General features: G+C 46.2%; 1 protein-coding gene across 3 annotated transcripts in view; it reads right to left on the bottom strand.

Annotated features, from left to right (window-relative positions):
• LOC119169118 (putative fatty acyl-CoA reductase CG5065) overlaps positions 1-20,520 on the bottom strand; it is a 143,197-nt gene that overhangs the window by 38,168 nt on the left and 84,509 nt on the right. For all 3 annotated transcript variants that reach the window (XM_037420221.2, XM_037420223.2, XM_037420222.2), the window contains exons 5-7: positions 14,668-14,740; positions 12,514-12,620; positions 9,029-9,206 (exon numbers count right to left, since the gene is read on the bottom strand). In XM_037420221.2, coding sequence (XP_037276118.2) covers positions 9,029-9,206; positions 12,514-12,620; positions 14,668-14,740 — 358 coding nt within the window. The remainder of the gene's footprint in view (positions 1-9,028; positions 9,207-12,513; positions 12,621-14,667; positions 14,741-20,520) is intronic.

The following is a 20,520-nucleotide window of genomic DNA, read 5'->3' as shown; positions in this document are numbered from 1 at the left end:
TTTCACTCGTGCCTTGACTTTAGCCACCTAGAAGTGTGGCAGCTTGGGCTAGTTGTTATGGCATGACGATAGTTATAGCGCGAGAACAAAACGACGACACAGAGACAAGAAGGACACGAAAGACACGAGCGCTATGACGTGCCGTTGTCCTCCGATGCAGCATGATGCTACCCTTCTGGCTTTTTGGTCCAAGACCCTTCCGCCGCGCTCTTCAAGTCATCAAGCTGTGTCTGCAGTTGAGAAACCTGCGCTCGTGTCTTTCGTGTCCTTCTTGTCTCTGTGTCGTCGTTTTGTTCTCGCGCTACAACTATCGTTAGCCACCAGTCAGGTAACCTCCTTCTAGTTATTTCTTCCCGCTTAAAGTCATTTTTGCCCTCCCTGTCCCTAAACACCAGGGCTTTGAAAAACTCTGCGCCATCATTCGGATTTATAGGGTGAAACACTTTACAGAACAAGTGTTCGGCAGTTTCTTCTCTCCACACGCACTGCATACCGTGTATACTCCGTCGTATTTGGCCCGATATGTCTTGGTCCGCAACACTCCTGTCCTGGCCTCAAACAGTAGAGAACTACCGTGAGTATTATCATAGATCCTTTCCTTGGCAATTTCCTGCTTAAAAGTTCGATAAATCTCTAGTGCAGACTTCTTAATGATGCCGATTCTCCGCATATCGGTCTCAGCTTCCTTCACTTTCTTCTTAACCGATAATTCTTTTTGGTATGGCCCCCTGCTGTTTTCCAAGTATTTACCAGTCAATTTTCTAATTCGCTTCCGCCATTTTGTATCGACATTCTTCATGTACGAGGAGCTGAATACCTTCCTAGCCCAACGCTCCTCCCCCATTTCTCTCAATCGATTCTCAAATTTTATCTTGCTGCTAGCTTCCCTGCCCTCAAATGATGTCCATCCCATATCACCTTGTACCACCTGATTTGGTGTATTCCCGTGAGCTCCTAAGGCAAGCCTACCTATTCCACGTTGCTTAATTTCTAATCTTTCTTGAACTTCTGGTCTCATGCACAAGACCGCATTGCCGAAAGTCAGACCAGAAACCATGACCCCTTTCCATATTCCTCTCACAACATCATACCTATTGTAATTCCACAGTGCCCTGTTTTTCATTACCGCTGCATTCCTGTTACCTTTAGTCAACACGTATATTTCGTGTTCCCTTAGGAACTCGGCCCCATTGCTGATCCATACCCCCAGATATTTGTATTTATCTGTTATCTCTCGCGTGACTTCCTGTATTCTAAGCTCACTACCTTCATTGTCATGAAAAATCATGACTGCTGATTTTTCCTTACTGAATCTAAAATTTAACCTATCTCCCTCATTCCGCAATGTCCACCAGTCTCTGCAAATCTTCCTTGTTGTCGGCCATTAGCACGATATCATCTGCGTACATCAATGCTGATAGTGCCTGTTCAGTGAGTTTTCCTTGTTTGACGAAAGAGAGGTTGAAGCCCAGTCCACTTCCCTCTAATTTGGCCTCTAATCCTTGTAGGTACATCATGAATAATACGGGTGACAGAAAACACCCCTGCCTAAGCCCCCGTTTTACCTCTGCAGGCTTGGTTACCTGTTTTTCCCCACTTTATAAATACCTTGTTACCTTTATAGATATCCCCTAAAAGATTAGTGACTACACCTTCCACGCCTAGTGTGTCCAGTATTCCCCACAATTCCTCTTGAACCACGCTATCGTACGCTCCCTTGATATCCGAAAAATGCTAGCCACAGGGGCCTGGGTTCCTTTTCTGCTATTTCGATGCACTGCGGCAGAGAGAACAGATTGTTTTCGAACCTCCTGTGTTCCCGAAACCCATTCTGCAGTTCCCCCAGCACCCCCTCATCCTCTATCCATCCCTGCAGTCTTTCCTTTATAATCTACATCGCCAGCCTATAGACCACTGATGTCACTGTTATAGGACGGTAGTTGTTTATGTCAGCTTTGTCCCCCTTTCCTTTATAGATCATGCTCTTCCTGATAAGTTTTCATCCATCGGGAACTTCTCCATCGAATATTATTTTGTTCACTGTCTCTCTCAAAGCCTGCTTAGACTTCGAACCTAATGTCTTTATCAGCATAATTGGAATGCCATCTGACCTGTTGATGTACTACTAGGAACCCTTCTCTCAGCCCTTTTTCTCTCTCATTGTGAAAATGGAGCCATTGCACCACTTGATTCGTCCTTGTCTATTGTGGTGCATAAAGTACTTCTTTGTTGAAATTTTTCTATAACCCTTGTTCTTATATATTCAATAGCTTCGTCCGTTTCTAGCCTAGCACCTTGGGCTGTAGTTATAAAACTCTGCTCTAGGCTCGTCTCATTTCTTAGGGAGTTTAGAAGGTTCCAAAATTTCGTAGCTGCCTTTCTATCTTTTTTATGTACTTCTGCCAGCCACTGAGCTCCCTTTCTTCTAATCTTTTCATTGATCAGAAGAGATGCATGCCTTCTACAGCTTAGAAAGATTTCCCTTTTTTTTCAACATCTTCTGTCGGTTCACCCCGCTTCTCAGCATGTCTGTGTTCCCTAAAGGCTTTCTGATTTTAACTTCCTCATCCCACCAACTTTTGGGTTTGTGTCTTCTTTTCCGGGATGACTTGTCACGAGCTTTAGCAAGCTCTGGCTAACAGTCTAATTAGATTCGTGTATGTCCACACTGTTTTATTATTCTCAGTGATTACTTTCTCAATTTGTTTAGGGGCGATTTCAATTTGCCTTTCTGAATAAAAATTTTCCTGTAGTTGCTCATCTTGCCTCCTTCCTACTTTCACTGCTCTTCCAAAACTAGGCTTGATACGTTTGTGATCACTACCCAGACTTCTGGAGCCATCTTCATCTATGTGCATTCCCCTGAGCTTATCATACATCCTATGTGAACATCAGTGCGTAATCTATCGTCGACTTCAGCCTTCCTACCTCCCATGTTATTTGCCCTTCACACTTCTCAATACTGTTGCAAATGATTAAATCAAGCCTTTACCACAAATCCATGATCATTTTGCCTATCGAGTCAGTATACCCATCTATATCTTCTATGTGTGCATTCATGTCTCCTAGTATAATTATCTCGCAATCTCTTCCTAACTCCTGAATGTCCTTTGATATACACTCTACCATTGCCTGGTTTTCCTCTCTGGCCTTTGCTCCCGTCCACAAGTACATGAAACCAAGGAGTGTCATTTGCCCTGCCACTTTCCCTTTTAGCCATAAATGTTCCTTGCACTCATGCTTGACCCTTTGCCACTCTGTACTTTTATGAATGAATGCCCCAATACCACCCCCATTTCTGCTGCCTTCTGTTCTATTACAATATTCTCACGCGTAGTCCGCATTGTTAGGAGGTTGTTCCATGTCCCTGAGATGTGTTTCTACAAAACCGTATACCATCGGCCTCTCTTTCCTTAGCTGTTTTAGATGCGGAGCATCTAATACTCGAAGATTGTAGTGCGGCGCCGTCCGCAAGCTTCATCCTCCTTCTTCCACCATCTGTGCATCCCTTCCTCCTCTACACACCGCGCGCGCTTCACTCCTCCACCATCTGTGCACCCTTCCTCCTCTACACACCGCGTGCGCTTCTCCTCTTCACGAACATTCGCTAGCTGTATAATGTAGCGCGCATGCGCCGTCACGCTTCGAGAACATCGGCAGCTGACGCGCGCGCATGCGCCGTCGCGCTTCGAGAACATCGGCAGCTGACGCGCGCGCATGCGCCGTTGCGCTTCTCCCCCTTCTCGAACATTCGACAGCTGACAGTGCATGCGCCGTCGCGCTGTATATATAATCAAGGTCGGTGCTCGCTCGCTCAGTTGCCGCTCGTCGGTTGGTTTGTACGGCGCGTCGACGTCTGAGGTCGCAATGATCGACGTCCCTTCGACCAGCGCCGGCCAAAGTGGCATCTAAAAGCCATCGTGCTCAAAGTTCGTCGCATTAAATAAACACCGCCCTTTCGCATACGTGTCGTACGTGTTCACTCATTTAACACCCCTCCTACAACCACGTTAACCAATTTAGCCAGCGACCCAAGTAAGTCGCAATTTAACACCCCATTTCACAACCACGTTAACCAATTTAGCCATCGACCCAAGTAAGTCGCACTTTAACACCCCGTGAACCAATTATATGCTCCGCATCCTCCTCAGTGTTCCCCCGAGGGAAGCTGCGGGCAATTTTTTTCTGTCTCTTCCCACTTCAGCCTGTGCCTACCACGCTGCATGTTAATATACCCTATGTCTGAATTGGCTCAGCGCTTGTGGCTACGTCTATTTCTGCCCCGGACTGTACCTATCTTAGATATTGGTGCCACTTTGGAATCGTACCTGTCCATAGCACCTGTCAAAGAGTCTCCCTGGTTGTTTTCCTCGTTACTAGCTATCCTGCACCCCGAAGGGCCCGCTTGCCCTCCAAAAAAGCTACTGCGCGTCCTGCAAGTCGCCAACCCACCTCATGACCTAGCCGCCCATCGAAGTGAATTCTGTCTCGCTGAAAACCACCCCACCTATGCACGTCTGTTTTTTTCCACCACCTCAAAGACTTTCTCTCGACTCATCCCCCATATCTCTTGGTTTGCGCTGACAACCGCTCGTTGCAGGTTGCTATCACGCACCGGTACCTCAGGTATCGTGCATATCGCTACCTGTACCTGAGGAGAAGTGGCGCGCATGTCATCGACGCCTTTCGCCAGTGTAGTTGCTACTCCTGCTGTATCTTCATTTAAGACATCGTTTAAACCGCCTGAAATTATCACGAGGTTTCGTCTATCAGCTGTAGTTTTGAGTTTTACGCTCGCTTGTCTCATGACTGCTTCCAGCTTGCATCCTGGGAATGCCCCTACTGCAACCCTCTTGTCACCTCTTACCCTCTCTTTGATGGCTTCTGTGCATCGATTTAAATTCGAGTTCCCGGCGATTATCACATGCTGTGACTTTTCAGCCGGAAAGTCACAGCATGTGATAAAGAATAGCTCCCATGCCACCTAGGGAACACTCCGAAAATTAGAGGAGGTGACTATGGCAACGCGGAACTAGCCTATTCCCTAAGAAGCTTCACCCCTCCACCCCCCCCCCCCCCGAAAAGCAACCACTAGCACTGCACAAACGTTCTCTGGACACCTCTTATGTATAAGCACTCGATCTTGACATCCAAAATAGCGCCGGTGAGAGATTTCTTCTGTGCCTTGTTGAACAATAAGTAATCGCAACGCAAGCGTTAACTATATGTGGACTGGGGGTATCCGTGTTTAATCGGAGTCTTCTGTCTCTCATTGCCCATTAGCAGTGATAGCAAGGTTCGAGTAAGAAACAACGGCTCATCACTGCGGGCTTTACGCCTCTCTGGGTCTGTCTCCTGTGTAAACCGCCATGAGCGCCAGTGCCTACGCCGCGGTCAGAGGAAGCGTTAGCGGCCACTGCTTCTCATCTACAGATGGTTTACTTTAGCGGGAGATGATGTAACTTTTTAGATGCTAAGCAGCTTAGGATCGAGCTCCCTCCGGTGTGCGCCGCGACCAACTTTACTGTGCATGCTCGTCTGCTCCTCCTCTCTCGTCTCGCAACGCTGACGCAGGCAGCATCTGCTAACGTACGGTCACTCCTCCCTCTCTCTCATGTGAGCATTCTTCTCCTAGAAGTTTGCTCCCCCATTGCACATGTGTCCCCTCCACCTGCCTCTGTTCTCTGATTTCCCCCTGTCTTGCCTCGCAACGCTGACGCAGACAGCGTGTGCTAGCGAGTCTCTAGATTGGAAAAAAAAAATCGAGTGCTCACGCTGCCCAACCGCTAACTGTTCACCACGTATATATAAGCACTGGTTTTGGACCTTTAAGGTAGTGCCAGCGGCAGATTTCTCCTGTGCGTTGTTTAACAATAATACTTCACAGGATGCGCGGTAATTAAATGCGTACTGTGGGCCTCTACGTCTTATGTCTCTTATTGCCAATCAGCAGCGATTGACATATTTCAGTGAAAAACACCGATCCATCACTGCGTGCTTTGTGCTTCCTAGGTTTCTCTCCTGCGAAGTGCCGCGATGGTCGCCAGCGTCAACGTCGCCGCCAGCGTAAAGGCGTGCGCACACTTGGCCTCGAAGAGAGCGAAACCAGTGAATCTCTGAAAACTGGCTCGTTTCACCGCCGCCAGAAAACCACGCCACGCTGCTGGCGCGCAAGAATTGGTCCGAGAACAATTTTCCCACCACGCTAAACCAGATCCGGTTTCCGCTTCACAGCCTTGGCTGCGCTAGATCAAATCACGTTACCTAACCAGCCGTCCACAGACTCAACATGGCGGCACAAGCCTCGGCGGTGGCTCACATCGGCCCAAATCAAAAACTACTCGTGCAGCACGACGAAGCTTGATGGCCTTAATGAGAACACGTTCATCGAGAGCCTGATTGTGATTACGATAACTCAGAAATTTGGAAGTAGACGGTGCAGCGGCAGCGAGTCGGCATGCCCCAACGTGTCTCTCGTTTGTGTACAGCCAGCTGAATGCGCCACCACCACTGCCGGAGCGTTCGCTCGTGTCGTTTCTGCTGGCTTATCTCCCAAAACAACGTTCGAAAATGTGCGAGCTGTTTCCTTTTACTACTTTGCGTGAATAACTAGAATTCGGAACGAACTTTAGTTCTTAGAAAGCAGATGAAATAGAATTAATTGTCAAGGTATCGGCGGAAGCGGCGGTGGGATGGGGCAGAACTAATGTGAACATCTTCGACGCGCGTGGTCGGGGTTTTCCGGCTGCTCTGGCGTTTTCCGTTTTCTCCAACTCTCAAGTGTAAACGCGCCATTAACGTTACAGCCTGCTGCTTCGCATCTATGCATGGCCCTCTTAACGGGAGATGGTGTAATTTTCTGACCCAAAAGTGTTTTACGCCGGGGTGCACCAAGACTACAGTAACGTATTTCCGTGACAAACAGGTCGTTGTGAAGTTCAGGCTAATAAATGAGAAAAAAAAGTAGTTAAGGAAGAGCTTACCCTTCAGCCGTCGAGCCTCTGACTCCTTGATTGATTTGTGGGGTTTAACGTCGCAAAACCACCAGATGATTATGAGAGACACCGAGCCTCTGACTGCTTGGGAAACAATGAAAAGCGCCCGGTGCTCTACTGACTGAGCTGTTAAGGCAGTTTCTTAACTTCGTACGAACGCCCCTTCTATCTTTCGCAGATTCCGTCTCGCTCCATGCTCTCTGGTGGCAAAGTCGGGTGGTGCCACCGTCTGTGAGTATTCAGGAGAGGTAATGCGGCATGATGCAGTCTGAGTCTCAGGCACGACGTCCAAGACTGCGCGTCAGCGCACAGTCTTGAAGCCATGGTTAAGGCTTCTCGATAGCAGTGGAAAACCCTGACTAAGCGAGCATCAGAGAGTTTCTGACGCAGTTATGTGCCTTTCGTTTCGTGTTAGCGCGTAGCAGCTCGTTGTTGAAGTGCTCGAGCTTCCACATGCACCAACGATGTTTCACCGCTGACTACTTCGCGTGTGATACCACTGGTTTATATAATAAAACTGCTGTAGTAAGCACTACAGCAAGGCAACGATGTCGTCGAGCTAATCTAGTGCCTTGGTGAAACTAAACTGAGGCCAGCAAGACGTGGAACGCCAGTGCGTATTCACGGTTAGGCCACCAACCTTTGCGCCTCGTGTTGCTCATGCGCAGTATGCGTGCTTGCTGGCGTAGGCTTCAGGAGCGCACACCGTGGTGTTTCTCTCGATAACTGACAATCTTTGAAGACGCGGATATCGAGTAGCAATGTTTTGTGTGTCCTTTATTATGTCACGTACATTGTGCGCGATAAACGATACACTGGGTTTCGATATATATGTCAAAAACTGCAGCTGCCACAACGTATAAATCATGATCATACGTGGTAGTCGTCGCCATGGAGACTTGCCACCAGGCGTCAGCATGCCTCTGTTCATGTCAACGGTGTTATACAGGTGAAAAACACCGCTATAAATGGTACATACTCCCACCTTACTACACAATAAGCACTACTTCTATGGAGACACGTTTCACTTTCGAGTTATACCAATTTCAATGACGGAGCGAACAGCCATGCGCTTTTTTTGTCTTCTGATCATGCGGATTTTTTTACGTCACTTCCGTGATAGAAATCCGTCACTGAAGCCCTGGCAGACCCCGGCATAAAACGCTTTCATGTTAAAAGAAAGTAACACTCCACATGAGAGCCCCAAGAAGTGCGAAGCTGTGATTGGCTGCCCGTCGGTGGCGCTAGCGTTCGCACACAAGCTTGCGCTGGTGTATCGAACGTGCAACCTGCTTGACGTGCATGCCCGCAGAGGAAAGCATTGGCGATGCAGTGGCAACTTCCACTCTCCTACTCATGTGCACTTCCACCTCCTTGGTATCCTTGCTAGGTCGTTGTGAAGTTCAGGCTAATAAATGAGAAAAAAAAAAGTAGTTAAGGAAGAGCTTTCCCTTCAGGCGTTGAGCCTCTGACTCCTTGGGAAACGATGAAAAGCGCCTGGTGCCCTACTGACTGAGCTATGCTCACTTTATCTCTCCTTTCAAAATATTTTTCCTTTCCTAACCACCTATACCTTGTGCCATAGAGTTTCTAACATACACTAGAAGGAACTTTGGCGCTAGTGTCTAAAGGAGCTGCAACACACGGCGCTTCAGAGAGCTTTGGAATTATGGGTAGTGCACACATTTGTCTAATATTTGTACTTCTGGCCTGCTTTTGGCTCCCTGTGTGTTCGTGTGGCTTGTAATTGTTTTCTCACGAAACAAAAATCACCAATTGCTCAGCGGTTGCGCTTCACTACCTTATTCCTTTAGATTTACTTTTTGAAATCGGTTGACGAAGTTCAAAAGGGTTCAATTTTTCTTTCGGCAGGCAGATGATCACGTGTGACAGCGCGGGCACGCAAAGCTCTCTGAACTCAGAAACGTATGGTTATTTCCCCTATAATTTCTCCACTAAGTTCGAGGAATCGTCTTTGGTCTCTTTTTTTTGTGCCAGAAGCAGAAAAAAATATTAGGAGCTGTGTCACTTACCGATAAGGGCTCTCTGACTGCACAAGTGACAATTGAAGGGCGCAGAATGACAACCGGCAGATCGGCTGCTTCGTGCACCAAGAGGCTCTCGGCAAGGGCCTTGGTGTAGTGGTACGTAGTCGGCCGGCCACCCATCACCTGGCTCTGAATCTTCTCTTGAAGTTCTTCTTCCAGCCACCTGCAATCAGCCCAACACTGGTTTGTAAAGGCTCACTACTACTATAAATTTGGAAAAGCTCGCTTGCAATGCTTGGTGCTCCTGCCAATGTTCCAGTTAAGAAACAAGGACGCTCTTCATGCAATGCTGATTTGATCAATTATTATGTGGAGTTTAACATTCCAAAACCACCATATGATTATGTGAGACGCCATAGTGGAAGGCTCTAGAAATTTCAACCACCTCTGGTTCTTTAAAGTGCACCCAAATATGAGCACACGGGCCTAACAGACTCTTCGCGTCCATTGAAATTGCAACCGCAACCTGCGGGCCAGCAGCCGAGTACTTTGACCACCCCGGCGGGGCACTCCTCATCGAATGCTATAGTTGGTTACCACCTTAGAACAAATTTAAGCTCCACCCACAAAGGTCAGCGTCCCACCTTCGCATTATTTTGCATCAATATTTAACTAATCGCAAGTGCTCACTTACGTGACGTCAGGATCTTTCACTCAAGACTTGGTCGTACAGGCACATTTTTATTTGAATAGTTTTCGTTCGAAAAAGTTTACTCGATGGCAAATTTCATCAAACATTACGACTCCACTGCTCAGCTAATCATGACACTTTAAGACGAGACGACAAGCTTTTAATTCCTATTATATGCGATGAATTCGCTAGATAAGAGAAAAAGTGCTTAGTGCTGAACGAAAATTGCCAATAATTGCTATGCTTCCCACGTGAATGACATCCACGCAGCAGTATTGGAAGCGGAGTTCCTAATAATTCTTAGGTTGCCCCCGCGTATAGCTGCACTTCGCTATATAACTGTCATTACAAACAAGAATTATAGCCCATCCTTACATATAGTTAAATAAAACTTAAGAAAAATTGACTATTAGGTCTTTTAACACCTGCTATTCAGGTTGATAAATCCCTTTCAGGTGTGAAGCTGCTTAAGCCGTGGGTCGTGCGTCTGTGATGTATGTAGTAGTAGTAGTAGTAGTAGTAGTAGTAGGTTGCCGCTTCACTTACTCCTCGGAATATCCGCTCAATAGCGCTACTTATATATGGTGAATATATGGTGAAAAGATACGAGATGGTGGTATTCGGAGCATTCTCTAGACGCACGAATGGGCAGACAGCCAAGCAGACGAACGAATGGACGTACGCCCGGACGAATGAACGCACGGACAGATGGACGGACGCATGTATGGATGCACGCACGGCCGGACGAACGAACAAATGGATATACGAATGGACGAACAGATGGATGAATGGACGGACGGGTGGACGAACGCATAGACGGAGGGACTCACGGACGAGCGCACGAAGGAACGGAAGCAAAAAACTAACGGATGGATGGACGAAGGCTCGGACGAACTGAAGGACGCTTCGCCCCACTCATCATTCACTTCGTGATAAGCTGTGATTTTTTTACGGACTACAGTATTTAGAAGAGCTATAAGGGGGCTAGTTGGTGTTGATGAATCTTTAAAATAACGGTCTGTAAACATAGACACGCGAAAGAAACAGCACAGTAAGGAAGCAATGAACGCGAACTACCAGCTGGTTAATTCAATGTGACAAAAACTTGGCTCCGTCAAAGGTGTGTGCCATAAAAACATGCACAGATGCTCGAAAAAAAAAACCAAAGGTGCAGGTCGAGAGTGCACAAAGAGAGATATAAAAAAAAAACGGAGAACAACCGAAAGGGCTGCTTGCGATTCACAGAACCAAGATCAAGTCAAGATTAACTTTTCAATTTGTGAAACTACCTTAGCCGCTGTTAATAAGATCAAAGGATCCCCAATACAAGGAATCTAGCCCTCTTTTATTACGTTAAGAGTTACTGAATTTTTTCGGACCCCGTTTTCTTCGGAGCAGGCTGCTACACTTCTTTTAAAAAAAAGGAACCACAGGGACTATATTTATCACACGAAAGAATAATCTTAGATAAGTACCTTTTGTGCAGTTGAAAAAGCTATCTTTAAGCTGAAGTGCTTATTTGGGCCGGTTGGTACATAATAAACAAAGCGAAAAAAGAAAAAAACGGCGTGTAGCAGGACAGTGAAAAGACAGACGAAGCGCTGACTTACAACCCAGGTTTATTTCATACAGAGGGGTATATATAGCTCACGAAACTTGTAAAGGAGGGAGAGATGAGTGACATGAAAGAGTAACTTTTTTATGCTTTATGCATCTGAAAAAACTGATTACGCAATCATTCACTTCTTAAATACGCTAATTCTCTGGCGAGGAGCATTATCGAAGGCGAACTGACACACATATCACATTTCTTGTTTATGCAGAATGCCTCATAAATCTCACGTGCTCCTCGATCTCTGTAGCGCCGAAGTATCTTGCATTGATGACACATTGTATGACACCCGCAAACGGAGCTGTGCGTAGCTAAGTGCCTGCCAACAGAATCCCGCTTTAGATTGCGGTGTTCTCTGAGGCAGTCTTTTATACAGTGGCCAGAATGCCCGATGTAACAGTGGCCGCATTAGATGACAATTCCATAAACGGCACAAAAACAACATTCAACAAACTTGATTGCGGCCACATGCGTCTTGTGACAACCACGTTCACGTCTATGTAGAGTGCTCGAACAGGCCGCCTTGCTCCGCGGCGCGACATTTTGCCGCAGTTCGGGGATCTGACGTCGTGAGCCCAGGAGCATGCGCAACCTAATAGACATGTCGAGCTTCTCTGCGCGAGTGACTACGTCCAAGGATGCACTCGTTTAGCCGAACAGGCACGCTTCTTAAGAGCGATGGTTGGCCTGAAGTTCCACTTTGGTGGGACTATAGACCAACTAGTTATTGCGCAGTTCATGTTTTGGCGTCTGGGCGATTTCACGCTAATGCCGCACATTATTAGACGAGTCAAGGGAAATGCTCGCACTACGCGACACAGTAAAAACTATTGGGATGTAACGCTCAAAAACTCTGATGTGATCATGAGGGACGCCGTACTGAAGGGCTGCGCAAATTTTCACCATCCGGAGTTCTTTTACGTGCACCTAGATTTAAGCATACATACGGGGGCCTCGAGCATTTTTACCGAGATTTGATCCCGTGGCCTTCGGGTCAGAAGTCACGCACCATGACCACTGGACCACCCTGGCGGGTCCACTGCACGATACACTTGAAGTTTTGTTTGCTTTGTTTTTCAACACAGTGTCGAGCACTGGCGTGGCTCTGCAGCTTATAACACAGTAGTCTTTGATTCATTTCACACTCAAAGCGAAGATTTTGTCAACTATGCATTTTTATCTGTATAAAATCGGCTCAGCGGAACAAGCTCTTGAACACTGTCTTACTCTGAAACATCGATGACCTTCTGGTAAGGCACTTCCTCGGGATAGATGATTTCATCCACGTGGTTTCTGTTGCAGAAGCAGTAAGCTGTAGACACGTGGACGAAGGCCTGGAAAGTTGGAAAACGCCACAAGTGAAAACGCCACAAGTGAAAACGCACAAGTAAAAATTGTCAAATTAAAAACTTTGCCCAGCTGATATATTTTCCTCAATAATACATCTCTCATACTTTATGGCCCAATTTTTACTCTCTATTATTGTTTTTTCATGTTCGTGCCACCTCATTACTATATATTTCAACTATTTTGTTTTTAAATTCAATGCTTCTTTTCATGAATTTTTGTAGTACTTTTTGCAATGTTTTACGTATAAGTTCATTTGATATTCTTTATGCACGAATGTCTGCCATTCCTGCTGCTTTGCCGACTTGTGAACGGGGTCGGGACCTCGTGAAGCTCTTGAGCTTTTAGTCCTGTACTCCTCCTAACAAAAAGGAAATAAAATGATAGATTGATTTCTGAAGGTCACAGTGTTCACTATATGTTCGTTATAACCACGCAGAGCCACGCTGCGGCTTGTGCCGGTTGTTTTCTTTCATAGTGCGCCACGCACAAGCACGTGGCGTTTAGACTCGCAGCTTGAGGATAACGCGAACAGTGTTCATGGAAATAAATGCAGAAACGAAATGTGGACAGCTGCACCTACAGTTCAGTTTATTGTAACTGACAATTCTACACTTTTTCACGGCTCTTGATTTCTTCCTCTTGTCACAGTCATATGCGATCCGATCACGCGCGGCGAACGCGCGTGTCATCGTGACCTGTGGTTATGAAAGGAAAAAAAAAGAAATATCTATTGAAGATAACTTGAAATAAGAACAAAAAAAATGTAAGAGTTTTGCACGAGCGGCGCTGAACTTCTTCCGCTGGTGACAGTTATATAGAACCAATTGCGTGCAGCGAAGGCGTGTGTCGTCGTCGTGGCCTACGGTTATTTATTTATTGTACGAGATCGTCATGTTATTTTTGTCTGTTAGTATTGAAGCTCCATAGGCCCGCACCTCACTGTCACCACCACCGCCGTGACCGTGGAAGCTCTTTGCACCCGCAAGCACGCCGAGCAAAAGAACAGGTGCGCGCTCCCGGCGCAGCGAGAGCGCAGGCGCGGCGTCAGATGGCTCGCGCAGCGCCACGCACACTCACTCTATTAGTCCTTCTAACCACCAAACCAGCAAATGCTCTCTCCACCGGCTCCCAACACTACCGCTTTCGTGAAAGCCAGCAGCGAGATGAGACGTATAGTCGTTTGCATCTCATTTCGAAAGAGTGGCACTCGTCGGTTGTATTCGTACACAGAACTGCCAGTTCACAATCTTGGTTTGAAATTCATTATCATTTCCATCACAAAGCTAAGATATTCTGACGTGGTAAATCATTTAAAATAATTTTCAGTTACTTAATGTCCAGATTCGTCTAACTTGACAGGTCTTTTTTTATTGGCCCCTTTGGAGCCACTGTGAAGGAATCGTCATCATTGTCTCTCTGCAGCGTTGTTCGCTGGCTGGGCGGGCGTTGTTTAAACTGCTTGCGTCACCATTATTGAGCCAAATTGTTTATATTTCTGCCTACTGAAGCTGCGTCTGATGTAACGTGCCCTGCTTGTATCGTTTTTGATCATTTTACAAAGGAGCTTGTTTGTAAGCTATTTTTCTAGTACATAGCTCAAGTTCGTTTGCCATGAAATTAACAGCTTTGTTCACTTCTCTGTTTATTGTCATTCTGTCGCCTTCTGCAATGCTCATTACGAATGACTAAAATATGTGACTCACACACTTCTTTTCCTCGCTAACATTACCTTACAGAGCATAGTGGTGGTCCGCTAAGTAGGACACTAAACAGAATTTTCCAATTTTTTGTAGCATGTTACTGCCTTCAAATGGGTAACAGACGGAAGTATACATAGCACAAAGTTTATGTGGGCTTTCCTGAGCAAGGCTGGCGAACACACAAAGGTAAATGTGTTGGCGAGAAAAGCAACACGAAACCAACGGTATGTCACTGGCAATGTAGCCGACAATAAAGTTTAGGATTATAGTTGGCATGAAGCCACCTGCGCACCTGTTGGTGTGCAAAGCGAAAATGAGAATGTGAACTTACGGTTATGTTCTTCAGCTTATGGCACAGCTCCAACACTCTTCTTGTGCCTAAAACGTTGATGTCGATGGCTTTTCTGCAAAGAGACACCATCAGATACCTTGCTTAAACTATATCAAAAGTAATGCATACTCCAGGAAGAAGCGGAGATGGCCAATCCATTCAGAGAGAGCGAATGAGGGTGGCGGGCTCGTCAAGCTGTAGGAAGACAGCTTTTATCTGCCGCTCCTCTCTCTGTTGGTGCAATGAACACAAAATAAACTTGATTGATTGATGACGTCGTTGTCACGTGATTCTCGCTTCATCCCCGAGGGTACCCTCCACCCCGCATGAAAGCGCATTTAGAAGTAACGGTGGTGGACTCGCTTGCTGGATTCTATGCCGACCGGTTGTGCCCTCACGATCTCCGACGTCAGCGTAGCTCTGGCCAACGGGGCTCGCCCTACGTCATCTCCTGATGCCGACGACCTTCGACGACAGTGTAGCTCTGACCGACTGGACTTGCTCTACGCCATCTACTGACGCCGACAAGAGCTCTCGCAAGTGGTGCCCCGTCCTCGGACTCCTGTGACCGTGTTTCCATCTTTCTTATCTCTCCAATCCCCTCGATTTGTCGTCGCTCTCTCTGGCTTACCACCTCACGCCTCTTTCTCTTTTCTACACCTTTATTCCTACCCTTTTAATCCCTCCTCATTCCCATCTCTTGTGAGCTACTGTTGAGGTGTCGATCGCTGAAGCAGACAGTTACGGGGCTCACTTTTCTCTTCCTTTCTCTCATAGAACCACTTAGTAGAAGTAAGGGTGGCTTTCGCTTGGCATGGCGATATTTTACTGTAAATGTATTACTGGTAATTATGCGGAGTCGTTTTGATTTATTTATGCGTTCAAAGAAATATCCCGGTCAACATTGAGGCACGCCTTGTGGACGCATTTTCACTTAGTGAGTGAAAGCTATTTTTGAAGGACATGCACAGCCGCCCACAGCTATAATGCGATTCATTATATCAAGTGTGTATATCTCAAATCAACGTGTCTCGCCAGAAATGGCGTACGAAGACAACCCTGAATTGTGGGAGCACATATTTTGTTTGCCCCTGTTTCCCGACGGGAGAATGCCCCAGCATTTTAAGCACAGAGCACTTGAAAGACGTGGGCTGTCCGATGTTCTCGTCGTCATCTCGCGTTGCTTGGCATGATGTAGGTGAAACCATGTGAGTGGGCAAGAAAGGGACGTTGGAGGAGCGTTGTGAGATTGATGAGACAGGCTGTGATCTGATGTCACTGCTTGGCAGAACGTAGAAGCAAAGCGTTGCATAGCTATGGGGCGAGAAATGAAAGTTAGAGGAGCGGAAATGGTGAGAGAAAGAAAAAAAAAAGGAGAGGAAACAGAGCCACGCACGGTGGATGCATACATGGGCAACTTGGTAGAGCAATGCCATAAAGCGGGTGTGGAAAAGGGAGATATGGGTGAGAAGTACATAATGTCGCTAAACAAGTTAAAAAAAATGCCAGCAGCTCCAAGTGCAAAACGTTCTTTTTAAAGTTACACACCGAACAATTGCTGTAAGAACCTTCTTAGAGGAGCGTTGGTTTTATATGTCTTGGGGATTTCACTGTCTAATATGTTAGATACCGAAAACGATTTACCACGTTTTTCTGCCCTGTTGGAAAGAAGTTCACTTTAAGGGCGTATTACAAAGACAATTAAAAATAGTTTCCGTTAGGCCCTCATGGAATTACGTATTTGGCTCACTGTCTAATCTGTTAGAAACCCGAAACTATTGACCACGTTTTCCTGCACTGTTGCAAAGGAGTTTACTTTTGGGACGTATTACAAATGACAATTAAAAGGGGCTTTCCGTTAGGCCCTCATGGAATTACATATTTGGCTCACTGTCTAATTGTTGGAAACCGGAAACTATTGACCACGATTTTCAGCACTGTTAGAAGGGAGTTTACTTTTGGGACGTATTGCAAAGGAGAATTACGAAAGAGTTTCCGTTAGGCCCTCAAGGAATTAAGTATTACGATTCGTCCATTTCAATCGTCCCACTTTACGTTGAAAAGTAGAGGCATTCTTTCGTTGTGCTTCACAAATGACCTAAAAGAATAGTGGCACGCACTGCATGCAAGACAGTTTAGATGCTCAAAAGGCCTGGGTAACTTCAGCAAGTTTCGCAAATTCACTATTGTCAAACTTGAATGAAACCTTGTACAACAGAATGACGAGGAAGAAGCCAGGGAAGGTCGGCGAAAGCTTAGCCAGAGATGAAAAAGGTCAAAGTAAGGCCATGTATACATGGCTTCTCTCACAATATTAATCAGGTAACCACAAGGAAGAGCATAACACTGATGTTTTGAGTGCTGAAAAAACTAGCCAGGACTTGCAACAGGGTCACAACAGTAAATTAATATGTACGCAGCAGTTGAGAGAAAATAACTAGTGCCTTGAGAAAATTTGTAATGATTGTAGTTTATCAGGTACTTTTCTTGCGGCTAATCCTACGTCATCCGGATGGACCGATGCATTAACGAGCACCTGCGTAAGCATCGCATTTTCATTGCAGCTGTCGCAGGCAGGTACTTGCCCTTGCATTGCAAGAAGTGCGGAGGCAGACCACTTTTCCAGTGTGACGACTGTGCGAGGGAAACTTGGGAAAGTAATTTGCCTAGCTTTCCACACCAGGAAGTTGGGCGCTGATTATATGTCAGAGAACTTTCATATTTGAATAGCGGAAGGACAAATGATGAAAAAAGACTGAACAACACGAGCTCGTGTTGCCCCGTCTTTTGTGATTCGTCTTTGTGCTGTTTCAATAAAAACTCTAATAGCCAAACTCTCCTTTATGCTGCAATGAACTTTCAGCGCGTATTACTGATAAGAAATACCTGGTGAATCTGTTATTCCTCATGTATTGCACGTGTTGAAGAGTCAGTAAAGAGGCTCAGATATTAGATGTGAAGTAGGTTATGGTCGAGCTCAATGCGGTGTGTGGCGTGACTATCCTCACTGCACATGCGCATTCAAACTGCTCTCACGCTCCCTTCTTTTGTCGCCTCGCAGCGTCGACGCAGGTAGCAGCTGCTAGCGTACGCTCGCTCCCCCTTTTTATAGACATCCCTCCACGCGGCATTTACACCCCGTTGCGCATGCGTGTCCCCTCTCCTCACTTTTCTCTCCTACGCCACCTTCCCCTTCTCGTCACGAAATGCCGCCGCAGCCAGCGTCTCCTAGCGAGTTTCTTGATTGAGCGAACCGACTACTTCCACTGTGCAACAATTCACTGGCCACCCCGTATATATAGGCACTTGACCTTCACCTCCGAAGTAGTGTCGGTGGGAGATTTCTCCTGGGCGTTGATAAACAATGAAAATTGTCAGCGTGCGCGTTAACGAAAAGCGCACTGCAAGTCCCTGTACCGAATCGGAGTCTTGTTTCTCAGTACCGATCAGCAGCGACTGGCATGTTCCAGTAAAAAAACAGAACACCAGTCCATGACTGCGCGCTTTGCGCCTTCGCAGGTTTTTCTCTTGCTCAACGCGGCGATGAGTGCCAGCGTAAACGCTGCCGCCAGTATAAGCGTTAGTGCCCACTGTTTTGTATCTACGCATGGTTTCCTTTAGTGGGAGATGGTGTAGCGTTCTTCGCACACCTTAAACAAGCTCACCGATTCGTACTGTAGGCTACGGCGATCACATTTTCTGGATATTACAGCGCTGCGCGCCATGCAGACGATCTATTTTAAAAAGCGATTCGTGCGCTTATTTGCTTCGATTCACCAATGCCCCTCATACGGGCAGTGACACAAGCTAGACCATGGGCAAACTTACGTACCACAGAACTTGTCGAAAGATCCGTTGCCTATGCGAGATATTCACACCAAGATTTAAACGAATCAACGGTATGGATATGGTTGATATTTATACTGTAGTTCTGAACAACTTGATGCTGAAGATAGTGAATAGACATTAACACAGTTTTAGATACATTCAAGGACCTCAGCCCAGATTTACACCAGTTCTGTATGCAGCTGAGATCACATTGTAATATGCATTGATCGGAGGGGTTAGTAATTTTGCGGGAGACTACACAATGACCTCTTTATAGCCAGATGTGAGAAAAAAATATTTGAAGGGAGGTCATTAACGACTATTACGAAGAAAGGGAAATGAGCTGCGGTACCTCGCCGTACAACTGACATTACGGCTGTCAGAGATGAAGATTATAAGTTAGCAAAAACGAATTGTTGACGGGGCGTTTTAAAGCCTCAAATCAAGTTTAAAGGGACACCAAATAGAAAGAGTGACTTGGTTTAGATGAAAAAAGTGCACTTTGAGAGCTTCGATGCCATATGTTTCACTATCACAGGTTCAATCTCACAGGAGAAAATGAAGGTTCAAATTTAATTTTTAAAGTTCGCGTCGAAATTCCGGTGCGTGACGTAAGAAACGTCAAAATGTATTTTCGGTATTTTCGTGGCATTGGCTTAATAAATCTTTCTGAAACTTCATATGCCAAGTCTATGGCACCCACACCTTTATATATCGCTTGGAGACTACGTAAGACACAGTAGACACCCTCAAAACTTTTTTACGTCACAGTGTTGTGTGTAGCATTCTCTAAGTGGCGTATCCACCCGCACTTTCTTTTCGTGCATTTTTTCGCTTACTAAGCATAGTGTTGTGCTTTCCGGAGGGTTGTTTTCTGGATTGTGAAGTTATACTTGACTATTACGCAAAAAAAAAAAAACACGGTTTGCTCTTCAGTGTCCTTTTAAAAGAGGTTGTTGTTAAGATGGCTCAGATTTATGAAAAGATGTTCATTGGCCGCCTTGTCCAATGCACTTTCAAAATCTAAAAACATTTTGTCAGTTAGAATGTTACTTTCTAGGTTTACGTGTGATTTGTTCAAAAAGAAAGCAAGTTGAGTGTCACAAGAATAATTTTCGAGAAAACCATGCTGGCTTGGGCGAAATAACTTTACAGATGTCAAGAAGCAAGCAATATGACAATATATGATTTGCTCCATTATTTCACAAGAGATGTGTCTTACAGAAATCTATAAATTCGACGGTAGTTACTCGGCCATGCTTGGTTTAAGTCAAACGGGCGTTACGCTCCTTCCACTGCCAAGCTCGCTATTCACTGGCCATGGCCCTCGATTCGAACATCCTCCCTGCGTCACCGCTTATCTTCTCCCATATGCATCACGTCCAGCAGCTAATGCAAAGGGAAACGAGGCGATGCAGCTCCTGAGGCAAGAACTGCGCAAGAATCTCCCATCGAAATTTTGGAATGGGACTTTCTGTCGCGTCACAACGCCATAATATATTGGGCTCGGGCTGAGGTTGAATTCTGCCCACCCAATGACCCACACCATCGGCACCCAATTCGCCGCTGGACTTGTGGCGAATGTGGCATCAGAGACCGACATTATCATCACCAGCAAGGAGCGTGGTGCGCCCGTCTCGTTGCACTCGCGCTGCGCGTGAGCTCGGGTCCGCCGAAGTCCAGGCTGATGTGGAATAAACGACGTTCCATAAATGTTCCGCTGAGTGAGAGCCAAGCGTTGTAACAGTGGCGACGAGGACAACGAGGACCTCAACGAGTCCTGGAGCTTCAGAGCCAAGGGCGTGGGACGGTCACCCGTGTTTGAAGGAACGTGGTCAACGTTCCGACGAAGCGACGATCGGTGTTAGTGCATCGCTACCGGAAAGATCGATTCGACTGGTTCAGGGACGTCGCTTTGCGAGGCACATCAACGCTCACTCAACTAAGACGATGCCGTTAAGTACCTTGAGGAGTACTACGCTCCGGAATTCAACAAAATAGCGGCAAATACGTTTTGTGTTTTCA

This window comes from Rhipicephalus microplus, chromosome 2 (genome assembly GCF_043290135.1).
Source record: "Rhipicephalus microplus isolate Deutch F79 chromosome 2, USDA_Rmic, whole genome shotgun sequence".
NCBI lineage: Eukaryota > Metazoa > Arthropoda > Arachnida > Ixodida > Ixodidae > Rhipicephalus > Rhipicephalus microplus.
This window is presented reverse-complemented; position numbering and strand designations above follow the sequence as displayed.